Genomic DNA, 13,143 nt, shown 5'->3' with positions numbered 1-13,143 from the left:
CACCTTCTCTCTCTCTCTCTCTCTCTCTCTCTCTTTCTAGTACATCCTTGAGTAAAGACAATCCCACAAAGCTTACCCCGACACCCTTGCACACATTGATGAATTCACACAGTCATAAATTCGTACAGAACAGAACAGCATTAATAAACAATACTGAGAGAACATAATAGATACTGAGAGAACATAATAATATTTGTATTGGGAATGTCTGAAATTACAGATTGAAACTGGACTGAAACAAATGCGTTTTAAGTGCTAATTTAAATTTTGATAAAGTGGTAGACTCCCGTAGATGAATTGGTAAAGCGTTCCACTGGGAGTGGGTCCGTGATGTTAAAAAGCTCTCTCCCCGAGTCTCTGACTTTTGCTTTGGACAGGTCTTAAAAGTCTTTTCGTCGCAGATCTTAAAGGCCTTAACAGTATGGGAAAATATGTGTAAAGAGACTTTTACATGGACTCAACCTTAGACCGAGCTGACATTGGGCCCTGAACCCACAATCTCACAATTCTGCGTCCAGTAGCCTTTAATAAATGTAAGTAAGTATGGGAAAAACAAACGGTTTCCTACCTTCTCGTATAAAGGCCTCCAGGTCTTTTTTCCGATTCGGGCAGAGAAGAAAGCTTTTGGGCATTTCGCTTCTCTAAGACTGCTGATAGAGATATTCTCGGGGAGAATGCTTCAATTTAAATACGAGAACGATATGTCCCCAACGAAGGAAAAGACTTCCATCAAGTTGAAATGTTGGTCCTTTTGTTCTTGGGAGATTTTTATGTTTGTTCTCTATCGTCCTTTTATGTTGTATTTAATTTATTAATTTACTTTCAATTTCTTCTCTGATTAAGTTTGCTTCTGCAATCAAAATCACGTCTGAAAATTTCGTTGATTCATAAAATATTAAGAACAAAAATTAAAAAGATAAAAGTAAAATTAACAGTAATTCAGTTAATTGTTTCGCCAAAAATGTTTCGAACTATCAAAAGCACAGTGAAGAAATATCCTTTGTGTACAGCGCCTAACTGAGCGTCTCAAAAGCTAATGTTATTCCTTTCAATCGGTGTATGTCTGTAGTGACATAATGGCCAACTTGCTGAAGTCGTAATACATATATTGTTATATATCTGTAAGAACAAGGAACGACAACCCATAAGCTCTGACCCTGGGATTAATCCACCAGTCTCCTAAGACCTTCGACCGACTTAGTGCAGCGGCACTGCATGTGACTTAATAAAGCCACGCCACACTGGAACCAGGTCACCCTTGTTCCAAAGCAACTCAGTTTGGTTTTTATATCGTCGCAATTTTCCTCTCTACCTGTCTTGGGTGTCGGACTATCGTCTGTGCTTCTTTCCTTTCTATCACCTGGAATCTGAGGGAAACACGTGACTGTAGAGTCGTTGTGACGTGGTAGTGGTCACCTCTGTGGACTGACGTCCTGCCTCCTGCTGTCAATCATAGCAGATCAATAGGAGGCTGTAAGTGCTAGGATTCTGGTCTGCTCTGGACAGTGGTCATTTTGAAAAGGGGAACGTAGAAAAGTGCGAGGGCGGAGGTGGGGTGGGGGTTGAATTGGGTGAGTTTAGGGGAGAGGGGAGGTAGGGAAAAAGTGGAGGTGACAAAGGAATTATGAGCGGACATCTGTCATTTTGTCAACAAGATAACGTTGTGATAATATTGTTATACGTCTATGGTGTGACGAAGGAGTGTGTAGGGTTATGGTGCGTAGTTGAGAGAGGAGGTGAGTGTCGATGAAAAGGGCAATGAGGTAGGGTGTGGTGGGGTAGGGGTAGGGTGTGGGATAACTTTAACCAACAGGCTTTGGCAACATTACTGTATTTCGCAGCCCGCATAATTCGTTAACCGTTAGTTTCATTATTAATTTATGAGACATATGATACTTGATTTGGGTGCTCGTACTCAGTTTCAACCGGTGGAATCAGTAATCCAGTGGTTAGGCTACCGAACTCGTGATCGTAAGACCGCAGGTTCAGAGGTTTGATGCTCAACTCGTTCCAACTTTGTGTCTTTGGGAAAAGCACCCCGAATGTTGCCATTTAGCTCGCATCTGTCAGAGATGGAGATAACATTCGGAGGCCTCGCCTCTAAAATGACCGTAGACTGATAAAAGGGTCGTTAAAGTTATACGATTTTTCAGTTTAAACAAAAGGCGTATTGATGATGGCGTGAAATATTTACAGCACCTTTGTCCTTCTATCCGTCTGTAGGAATGGCTTTGTTTGTTGTTGTTGTTTGTTTTTTTAATAAAAAAGCATTTTTCCTAATCTTGAATTTGTCTTTTGTTTTTGTTTTTGTTTTTGTTTTTGTTTTTGTTTTTGTTTTTGTTTTTTTTAATGGGGGAGTGGGGTGGGGTGGTATTTACTTTATAAAATTAATTTTGCTTCTTTTCTTATCTTTTTTTTTCTTTGGGGGCGGATGAGGGGTGGGGAGGGGATATTTACACTACATAAAATTCGGGGGGAAACTTAGCACAACAGATCAATGGAATACACTGGAATGTCCCTTCTCTGGCAAGGCTTATCACCTGCCGATCAGAAGTTCTTTTCTGTCTTTGGTTACTCCAGAGCCTTTGACACTCGACCGAAACAGCATCTAATCCAATACACTATGCCAACGTTGCGCTGCCTCTACAACTATAAATAAACCGTTTCACGTGATCCTTCACCCCCACGACGCCTTGGTAGCTGTACAAAAACATGAGAAAGAAATGGATCCTAGTATTGTGATAAGGCTAGTAACTTCCCAATATCGCGTGTCCTGAATCTCTTGCGAAAACAAGTTGTTGCAATGCTGTAAGATCTTCATCCCAAACCCCAACAATCTCGCTGTTAGCTTTGCCCGGGCGCTGCGCTGTGCGTTTGGAGGGGCAAACCGTTGATTCAGCAAACACCTGCCGTTTTTGCGTCGCTTTTGAGGTCAAATCTAATGAGTCTTTATCGCCCAGTGTCTATTTGTCTTTTCTAGGGGGGTTTTCTCTAGACTGGAAACATCTTAGACATAATAATTGTTATTCTTCCAACAAAAAAGCTCCATCTCATAGAATCTTGATATAGCTGGGAAATAGATGTTATTAAAATCTTGAACGTATAGAAGTAATATCATATATTAATCAAAAGATTTTCAATACCTAATCGTTAAGGTATCGGGAGAGAGAATGGGGGTGGGGGTGAGGTATTAAAAACAGAGAGAATGAGAGAGAGAAAGAGAGAGAGAGAGAGAGAGAGAGAGAGAGAGAGAGAGAGAGAGAGAGAAAGACAGACAGACAGGCAGACAGACAGACAGAGAGACAGACAGACAGACAGACAGGCAGACAGACAGACGAAGATGATAGACCGACAGACAAACAGACAAACTATGAGTTAGAGTGAATAAAGTTAACGATGATATCATTTGGGTTGCAAGGGTCCATGTCGAGAGTGGGGGAGTTGGTGTGAGAAAAAAGGGGGGAGAGCGTGAAAGAGGAACAGGAGTAGGAAGGGAATACTTAGCAAAGCACACAAATAAATGTCACAGCAAGGTTTCCTTTTGTCTCCACCTTCTCCCTTTCAAAACAGAATTGCCTCCATACATCCCTGAAATCGATGACGTCATTTTAAAGCACGCGTCGGCGATGCGCGTTGCTGTGTAAACATAACCTCCACCGCGCACCTTCCGGCCTCTTTAACAATGGCCCCTCCACGATCTACGCGATGAACGCGTGTACAACTCTCGCCCAAACGAGAAACCGGGAAATCTAACGTCAACAACAATTCAAGCTAATCAGAGAGTGTTACAAATGTGCGACTCTAAGCTTGTCCCCCGTATCCCCTGGGGTGGCTTACCCGTATCCATTTAGCCAAGTGGCCATCTTGCGGACGGGGGTCGCTTTTCACTGACTTTCGATTTTCATTCGCGCGCTGCTGTAGGGAACAATGGAGAAATTAGCCGGCATCTGCCCACTTGACAAGTTGGTAGGCACTGGGCGATGTGTGTGTGTGTGTGTGTGTGTGTGTGTGTGTGTGTGTGTGTGTGTGTGTGTGTGTGTGTGTGTGCATATGTTTGTGTGTGTGAAAGGGAAAAGAGAGAGAGAGAGAGAAAGAAAGAGAGAAGGAGAGAGACAGACAGAGATAGACAGATAGATTGATAGATAGATAGATAGATAGATAGATAGATAGATAGATAGATAGATAGATAGATAGATTGATAGATAGACAAATGGATAGAGAAGGGGGAGAGAGAGAGTGTGTGAGAGAGTGAGAGAGAGACAGAGAGAAAGAGAGAAGGAGAGAGACAGACATAGATAGAGAGAAAGGGATCGATAGATAAAGAGAGAGAGAGAGAGAGAGAGAGGGGGGGGGGAATAGAGAGAGGGGGTGGGGGGTCGGGAGTACGTATTAAAAGGGAAAAACATAAGGAGAGGAAGACCAAAAATTCATTGGAGATACTTTTGTTTGTCGGTCAGTCTGATTGTCTCTATTCCTTCACGTGCAAACCTGTCTTTCTATCTCTCTGCCACTCATGAGGCTTGATTTTTTTTTTAAATATTCTTTTCCTCGAACCCAACCTCTTCCTCGACATAATAATATACTCTATCTCTTACTCACTCTCTCTCTCTCTCTCTCTCTCTCTCTCTCTCTCTCTCTCTCTCTCTCTCTCTCTCCTTACTCTTTCAATCTCTTTATTTCTCTATCTCTCACTTCCTCTCTTCTTCTTTCTTTCTCTGTCTTTCTCTCTTTCTCCCCTCCCCTCTGTCACTCGCAAGTCACCTCTTTTTTATTCATCTGTCTCTCTTAGTTCACGCCTACCTTTTCCTTTCTTACTTAACCCTTCCGATAATTTCCCCTATTTCTTCGTCGTATTTGTACCATACTATATACCAATACTTTGTGTGTGTGTGTGTGTGTGTGTGTGTGTGTGTGTGTGTGTGTGTGTGTGTGTGTGTGTGTGCGCGCGTGTGTGTGTGCGTGTGTATGAATGTGTGTAAAATACATGTGAGTGTGTGTGCATGTGTGAGTTTATGTATGAGTTTTCGTGTGTGCATTATATAAATATGTGTGTACGTGTGTTTGTGTGCACGTGTGTGTCTTTTTGTGCGAGTGTGTGAGTGTGTAAGTGTGTGTTTATAATTTTAAGTTCTTGCGACCAAGTTGGCTTCTTTTCAAGGAGCTGTTCGACTTTCCCGACCTTTACTTACCTGCCCTTCCCGGCTCATTAGCACATTGACCTGGAATTCGTCCAAAATATGGGTTGAGACTTTTCGACACACATCACGACAACGACCACATTTCGCCACAAATACGAAATCAGCATGAACAAACAAGAACAGCAAGGATAAACGCGGCTTAGTGAGCTCTTATGGAATATACAATATGATAATTCGGAAGTCTATTTCTTTAGAAAAACCTGTACGACGATGTTTAAAAGGGCGTTAAATTCACACGCCAGCACACTATCGCACAACACGGCAAGATAATAATGATATTATGGTACATTGGTGTTTGTGGTCTAGCTGTCAGGCTCTTCGCTGTTGCACGCTGAAGGCGTGAAGTCTGTTCTTATGTGGGAAGGATGTTTTGCTCCGTTTTAATAGAATATGTGAGGCATCGTGGTGAAATCAGGAGCTGATCAAAATAATAAAATCAAAGAAATTGTCATTTTTTGGGCGGTGAGCAATTTTTCGAGTAATTTTTTTTTCCGCTCAACACTTTTTACGTCCATTTAAAAACATATTTTTTAGTGGATTTTACTGCAAAACATGGATTAAAGGCAGTACAAATGTACATTTTCAGTTTCCAAGGACTCTTAGGCTATGAAAGTTACCAAAATTTGGCGGCCATTTCCACACTAACTTTACCTCTGAAACCAGGCGACCCGGATCTTTTTCAATCTCAAATTGTTCGACTTCTATTCAAGATAGATGGACATTTTATTCGCCAAAAGGAAGGCAAATGAACAGGCTTTAGGATGATACCAATAACCCCATATGCCCAAAAAATAAGACCGCCTGATCCCACCACGTCGTGACACTTATGTTTTTATCTATACGTGTATATCCCCATGTCTGATAGAACACTGTATCCCCTCAGCCCCAGTTGGCCTGACACAGCAGGGTTGAAATTGGCCGCCTCCCAAATTATCAGAATTTTGTCGATGGTGGTGTAAAACTGCTACAAATACAAAAGCTTGGTACTGATTTACTTGCTACTTTTTACCTGATGGCTTCATTGCAGCTCTAGTGTCGTTGAATCATACTGTGTTATTCGTCTCCACTCCTTACTCCTGGCCACATCTTTCTTCGTTCTTTCTGTCCAGTCTGAGGCGCTGTACATTATACATGAGATGCCTCAGGACCCTGCTTCGTATCAAGTGGCAAGACAGAGTTCCAGACTCTGAGGTACTACAGCGGGCCAAGATGGAGAGCATACGCTATGCTACTGAGTTCTCAGCTCCGGTGGGCCGACCACGTTCACAGCATGAACGACTCTCGCCTCCAAAAGAGGCTACTCTACGGGGAACTGACCCTAGGCAAACGCTATCTCGTCGGACAGAAGAAATGCTTCAAAGATGCTCTGAAAGCATCCCTGAAGAGTTGTGACATTCCCCATACCACCTGAGAAGAAGCTTCTCGCGATCGCACAGTTTGGCGCTTCTTAATAAGATCGGGTGGGGCCAAAATCGAAGAAAGTCGAGCCAGAAAGAAGGAATGGAGACGGCAGGTGAGAAAAGACCGAGAGAGCCCTACCTTCCAGCGTACTGAAATATGGTTTGAAATGAGTCAACTGCATGTTTATGTATGTTGAAAGATTTTATTCACACTAATTTAATTTTTTTGAAAAATATCACCAGAAGCCAGAATGTACTTCATTAGTCCGTATCAAACTAGTTGCGCTATGTTAGAAACCGCAATGTGCTTATGAGTTTCATCTTTTCTGTCTGGCAATGTGAATAATTCTGCTCACATGTGTGTTTTATTCAATCTAATTAAGATTAAAAGCATTCCAATAATATTCTTGATATCTTGATTTCATTCAGCGAAAAGGCAATAGTTTGACCTGCGTCTTTCGCGATGTTGCTATGGGAATAAACTTACATTTTTGTCTGGAGAGCTATCTTTTTTGTGACTTACTTTCAACAGAACCTTTTTTCCGGGGGGGGGGGGGTAATTTCCTCTGTGTGAATTGTTAGACGAAAGGGAAAAGACTATAATTTTACGTCAACACGTATGTTTATGATGTATGGTTTATCATCGCATTGAAAATGAGTAAGAAGTTTAATTTGATTTCCACATGAAAGAATTATTTTGAGGGATATTATATTAATAAGTCTGTTTGTCTGCTGAGATACTGGATCACACTCAATCCATACTAGTACTGACAGGCAGGGCGTAGGAAACTGATCCTGAAATCAAATTGGTTCGACGGATTCGTAAACCATCCACACTCATTACCAATGATGCAAGGTTTAAATATCAAATGATATCTTCTCACCTGAATTGCATGCATTTAATCTACATATTCCCACAGTGTATTCTGAATACAAAGTACGCATTACCGACAGCTTCATTAAATCTTCATTTGAACTATAATTATATATTCGAAAACGGTCTTCTTAAGAGTAACCAGACTTTCACAACGAAGTTGCATAAAATATAGATATACATTTTTCTTTATACTACGGTTGAACTTGTTCTAAAGGTCACCTGTCCAAGACAATCGCCTGCACAAACTACGACCCACCCTTACTTCCCTCACTGCGTTTTTTTTCCAGCTTTTTTCTATATGTGAGGCAGCGCGGTGAAATCAGGCTCTCGTCAAAATAATCAAAGTGAAGAAACGTGCCTTTTCCCGCAGGTTTGTGAATTTTTATTAAATTTTTGTATTTTGGCTCTACACCTTTCATGCCCATTAAAAAACTCATTTCTATGTGGATTTTTCTGACAAACGTTGATTAAAGGCACAAAAAATGTAAATGTTCGGTTACCACAGACTCTTAAGCTAAGGAAATAACTAATCTTTGACGGCCATTTTCTCACTAATTTTACCTCTGAAAACAGGTGACCCCCACCTACTTCTTTCGCAAATATCTCGACTTGTATTCAAGATAAATGGATATCTTTGTCATCCAAATAAAGACAAATGAACAAGCTTTAAGAAGATACCAATAACCCTACATGCCCAAAAATTGACGAGAGCCTGATTTCACCACGCTGCCTCACATATTATAATAATGACACTCACCAAGTCTTAAACCTCACTTAAACAACCACGTTTCTCTTCGTCAAAGGTTGGCCGTTTTGGATAGTTTCAACTGCTTATTGCAACTGCTTGGGACTTATCATTGTTGCTGATCTGCTAAGTTGTCGTACCGTTTTGTTTGGATTTGGGCGCAGACTGACTCGGCCCAGTCGGTCGTAGGCTTATCCGGCGTAATCACATGGATAAGCTGGCAAAAGCTTCACGGTATGTGCATTGCTTGCAGGCGGTACTGTATGGTGTTTGATTGACCTTTTAATGTGTGCAATACCCGGAAAACGACCCTGTACCATAATCTCATTGCAGGTGAGAGATTGTATGATTCCAAGTGTTTCGAAGGTATGCCCACGGGATAGGTACCCAGAGCTAGTGGGCGAGATATAAATAATGTAGTGATCCACAAACACGGGGAACAACTCTCTCTGTTGATTAGATGCCAGATTTATATCTTGCCTGAATATTTTTTGTTGTTGTCGGTAACGCACTTCCATCTGAAAAATGTATGTTTTTGTTTTGTGTTGTTTTGCTTATGTTTTTATCATTTAATTGTTTTGTTTTGTTTTGCTGATTTTTCTTCTTGTAAATTACTAGACGAAAGAAAAAAGACTACAATGGCAACATACATCTGATTCTGTGGTGCAATGGTTTAGCACTTAAAACTACATGACCCCAGAAAGAATGACTTAAATTCAAAAGTACCATAGAACCTGCCCGAGACAATCGTCCATTGTCAAGGACAGAAAAAATGGTTATCATAAATAAGTGGTCCTAGTGGTCAATACGTATTTACTCTCTCCCTATATCGTCAGGTACATAAGGCGGAGAGCAGTCGACGCCACGCTTGTCTGTCTCTGGCCACGACCTCCAATTTCGGCAAATCCAGGCCCTAGGACAAGGATAGAAACGGTAGATCCTCGTTTGTATTGGTGATTATTTTGTACAAGTGTTTGATAGAGCAGGTATTTATTGTCTTCTGTCCTGCTCTTCCTTGCTGACCTGTCAAGCTAACTTTAAAAAAGATGTTTGTTTAATGGCACAAGCAACACAATATGTAAGTGCTGAGAATTAGAGAAGTTACAGAAAAGTAACAAACACGAGAAGGATTCAAAGAAGTCGGAGAGAAAAGGGCAATAGACGCTTCATAGAAAACAAGAGCAGGTGCCCACCAAACCAAAGCACTCGCCAACTACCTGTCTTAGAATATGAAATGACCAAGGACTACTATACTCATGAGTATAGTAGTCCTTGGAAATGACTTATTTTGTCTAGCATAGTTTAAAAAGGTAACAAAAAATCATTTCCGTGCAATTATATTCACCCGTGGATGTAACACCGGACCCGTGTTTCCTATAACCCTTCACCCTAACACACTTAACTAACCCTCACACTTAACTAACAGTCTCAAACAGACTCAACTCTGCCATAAGACCTCTAACCTCCAATCCTTAACCCTTAACCCACACCTTAAAGCAACCCACACCTGCCTCTTTACACACACACACACACACACACACACACACACACACACACACAACACACACACACACACACACACACACACACACACACACACACACACACGCAGAGACATTAGGAAATCCCCCCCCAAAAAAAAACCCAAACCGAAAAAAGGAGTTCCAGTTCTGGTACCGACATCCGTGTAAGTATCAGGTGAGCCAATTCGACATTATATTTCTTCCTTTTTTCTTCTTTTGGCTTATATTCTGGACCAACTGCACACCTTCCAAATTTATGTAAAAATAATTTCAAGGTACACTCAGGGGTTTAATAGAGATGATGGACAACAAAATACAGTGTGAACAAGACAATCTCCTGTACCGTACGAAAGATTACTTTCACTCCCCCGTTGCGTGTAATCTATAAAAATGATCTGCTCTGGACGCAGATGGGAAAACAAACAAACAGACAAACCAACAGAGAAGGAGAAACAAAATATTTTTAAAAAACCAAACGTAGAGACATTTACGATGGGGGTTCAATAGGTCTTTGGTCTGGATATGAAGGAATCATGGTAGAGTAATGAAATTTCGCCAGCCTTTACACAATTTCTTTGGGAACACACTATGCTTATTTTCGTGAAAATCCGACACAAGGCATTTGTCAGTGTATTCAATGAAACCATGCTCAAAAACGTTTGGCTTTTCTTTGCTGAAGCTGTGCCATGGAGCCCGTTGAATATCTCTCAGTTATCACGTTTTTACACTTGCCCATGAAAATCCCATTCGGACATTTTTCAGAAAATGGTCCAAGTTTATGGTGACAATTGATCTGTTTATAATACTGAGACATACTGAGTAAGAAAATTCAAATCTGGAATTATGTTGGTGATGGATGAAGATCGCAAAGGGCGCCCATCATTTGTGATAACCGAAGAGAATGTATCCATAGTGAAGAAACTGGTTTTACAAGACCAAGCATAACTGTTAAACAGCTCTCAAGTGAAACGATGATCAGTGTGGGGTCAATTGAAACGATTCTCCATGACCATCTTAGCATGAATAAGGGGTCTTTTCGGTGGGTACCCCGCCTTTTGACAAGTTAGCAAAAGAAGCAGAGGGTTGAGTCTTTCCAAAACTCTCCTTCGAATTGAGTACAATGACACAAATTTCTTTTAAAACATGGTGACTATGGATGAAGCATGGATTTATCATTTTGATCACGAACAAAAAATGTCCTCAATGCAATGGAAAACCCCTTCTTCTCCCTCGCCAAAGAAGGCAAAGGTAACACCGTCAAGTGGAAAGGTCATGCTGTCGTGTGAGATTGTGAATCACCATGACTGACAACCTGGAATTGGAAAAACGGTCACAGGGGACTACTTTTCGGGTTTGCTGATAAAACTGCGGTCCGAGTTTGTGAGAAAAGGTGAGGGGAAACTCAGTAATGGGGTCCTCCTATTGCATGACAACGCTCCTGCGCACAAGACACAACAAACAGTCCAGACAGCAAAACACTGCGACTTTGAAATCCCGCCATACTCAGCTTATTCACCAGACCTAGCACCTTTAGACTTGTTTCTGTTTCCTAATCTGAAAAAAAAACCACTGAAAGGACGCCTTTTCCATGACAACGAGGACGCCATTGAAGCTGTGGAAGACTGGTTAGGAGTCCATTCTGGGTTATTTTTTCTCAAGTACTTTTGAAGATCAAAGAGAGGAGGCAGAAACATGTTACCTGCATGGTGACTAGATTTATGTAGAGAAATGAAAGTATATGTGCCTAGCTACAAAGCTCTATCTTTATTCCTTCATATTTAGATCTAAGACTCGATGAACCCCCCTCGTACACACATAACTTTATTTTTTTGTTAGAATAATTACGTCATCAGATTTGATGCTTCTTTTAATCTCTACTCCTAAGCAGTAGACGAAAACAACAAAGAAGAATTTGGGAAATGTGTCATAGAATTAATCAACTGGGCCAAGATCTAGATCTACTGATTGTTTTTAATCTGGATTCCCTCCCAAGCACTGTTGTTAGAGAGAGGAAAGGACGAAAGAGAACACTTGTCAGAAACAGAAAGTGATTTCATTGGCGAGGTGAAATCGTATACACATTAGATCTATATCTATATCGTATTATTAATATTATTCTGGTGATAAAAATGGTGCTACTTTTTGTTTGTGTAACATGTCCAGTCTTCGTAGTTATAGCCTTTACATTTTTCCATTACTCTAGTAAAATTGAGCACTCCAAAAGTAGGTCATGTACGAGTAATTAAAAAAAACATTTTTCATATAAACTTACTAACCTTCGTAGATGACAATAATCAAACGTTATTGCAGCTTTTGGTAAACACATACCGAAACGTCATCAAATAAAACACACACACACACACACACACACACACACACACACACACACACACACAAACACACACACACACATACACATCGTCATCGTCATCAAATGCCAGATCTGCAGCAGACGTCGGCGATCATGGTTCTCCATTCATTCCTTTGCTCGGATGCTCTTAAAAGGCTACGTTTCCCTGATATTTCCCCGTCACCCATTTGTTTAGGTTCCTAAGTAGGTTGCTCTGGGCCCTGCCTCATTTGCCTTCAATTTTGCAAGTGAGAGCTAGATGTTCAAGATCTATTATTATGTCTATTCGGGTGTCCCAAAAAACTGCATTTGTCGTTTTCTGATTGTTTTTAACAGTGAGCGTCCCACGTGGGCTTCTTCAAACACTTAACTTTGATTTCTTTTCCTTCCACGATATTCTCAGCAGTCTCCTAAGAAACCGCATTTCGGTTGCTTCTATTTTATTTTCACTGTGCCCACACACATACATGGAATAAAAACATAATATACCAAGTAATCGAGGAAAAAATACTCATTTTCTATCTCTTGATGTTGTTCTGTGAACATTAATAGAAGCACCAAAATTTCGTTTTTGACTTTTTAGAGTATTAGTTTTACTCTAGTGAAAGGAAAAGCATAAAGACGCAAAGGACTAGATTCTTTTACTCAATCAAAAAGCGGTACTTTTTTATCACATTATTACATTACAACCTATCACGCTCTGAAACGTCGGTTGAAGTGGAAGAAACCTTGAAGCGTCTCAGACACTACAAAGGACCGGTGTGCACCATATTTGTTGCGAACAGCGAAGGCGTCCCCATCAATATTTTTCTTTTTCAGAAACATAGTCTTGGAAATACAGTTTCGAATAGTTGGAGGGCGCCACTGGTAGGTTCAACGTTTTTCCCTTCCCTCTGTTGTTTCTGTTTGTCTGTCTTGCTTTTTCTTAGCGTTATATGACCATTATTGAGCAGTTGTGTCTGTTTTTACACAAACAAACCTATTGACGCACTAAAAGGATGTAGTTACTGCATTCATAGAAAAGGAAAAGCTTAAAGACTCAAAAGCGCA

The 13,143-nt window shown here is 40.8% G+C and overlaps 2 protein-coding genes across 2 annotated transcripts in view; one reads left to right on the top strand and one right to left on the bottom strand.

The window, feature by feature from the left end:
• LOC106012617 overlaps window positions 1–1,284 on the bottom strand; it is a 7,957-nt gene extending 6,673 nt beyond the window's left edge. The window contains exon 1 of the mRNA XM_013086086.2: window positions 569–1,284. Coding sequence (XP_012941540.2) covers window positions 569–632 — 64 coding nt within the window. The 5' untranslated portion in view covers window positions 633–1,284. The remainder of the gene's footprint in view (window positions 1–568) is intronic.
• A 10,382-nt stretch (window positions 1,285–11,666) lies between these two features.
• Window positions 11,667–13,143, top strand: part of LOC101849716 (dynein light chain roadblock-type 2-like) — a 1,954-nt gene continuing 477 nt past the window's right edge. The window contains exon 1 of the mRNA XM_035971418.1: window positions 11,667–11,807. The gene's annotated coding sequence lies outside the window, so the exon portion shown is untranslated. The remainder of the gene's footprint in view (window positions 11,808–13,143) is intronic.

The sequence above is a fragment of the Aplysia californica genome, unplaced genomic scaffold, assembly GCF_000002075.1.
Source record: "Aplysia californica isolate F4 #8 unplaced genomic scaffold, AplCal3.0 scaffold00433, whole genome shotgun sequence".
Lineage (NCBI taxonomy): Eukaryota > Metazoa > Mollusca > Gastropoda > Aplysiida > Aplysiidae > Aplysia > Aplysia californica.
This window is presented reverse-complemented; position numbering and strand designations above follow the sequence as displayed.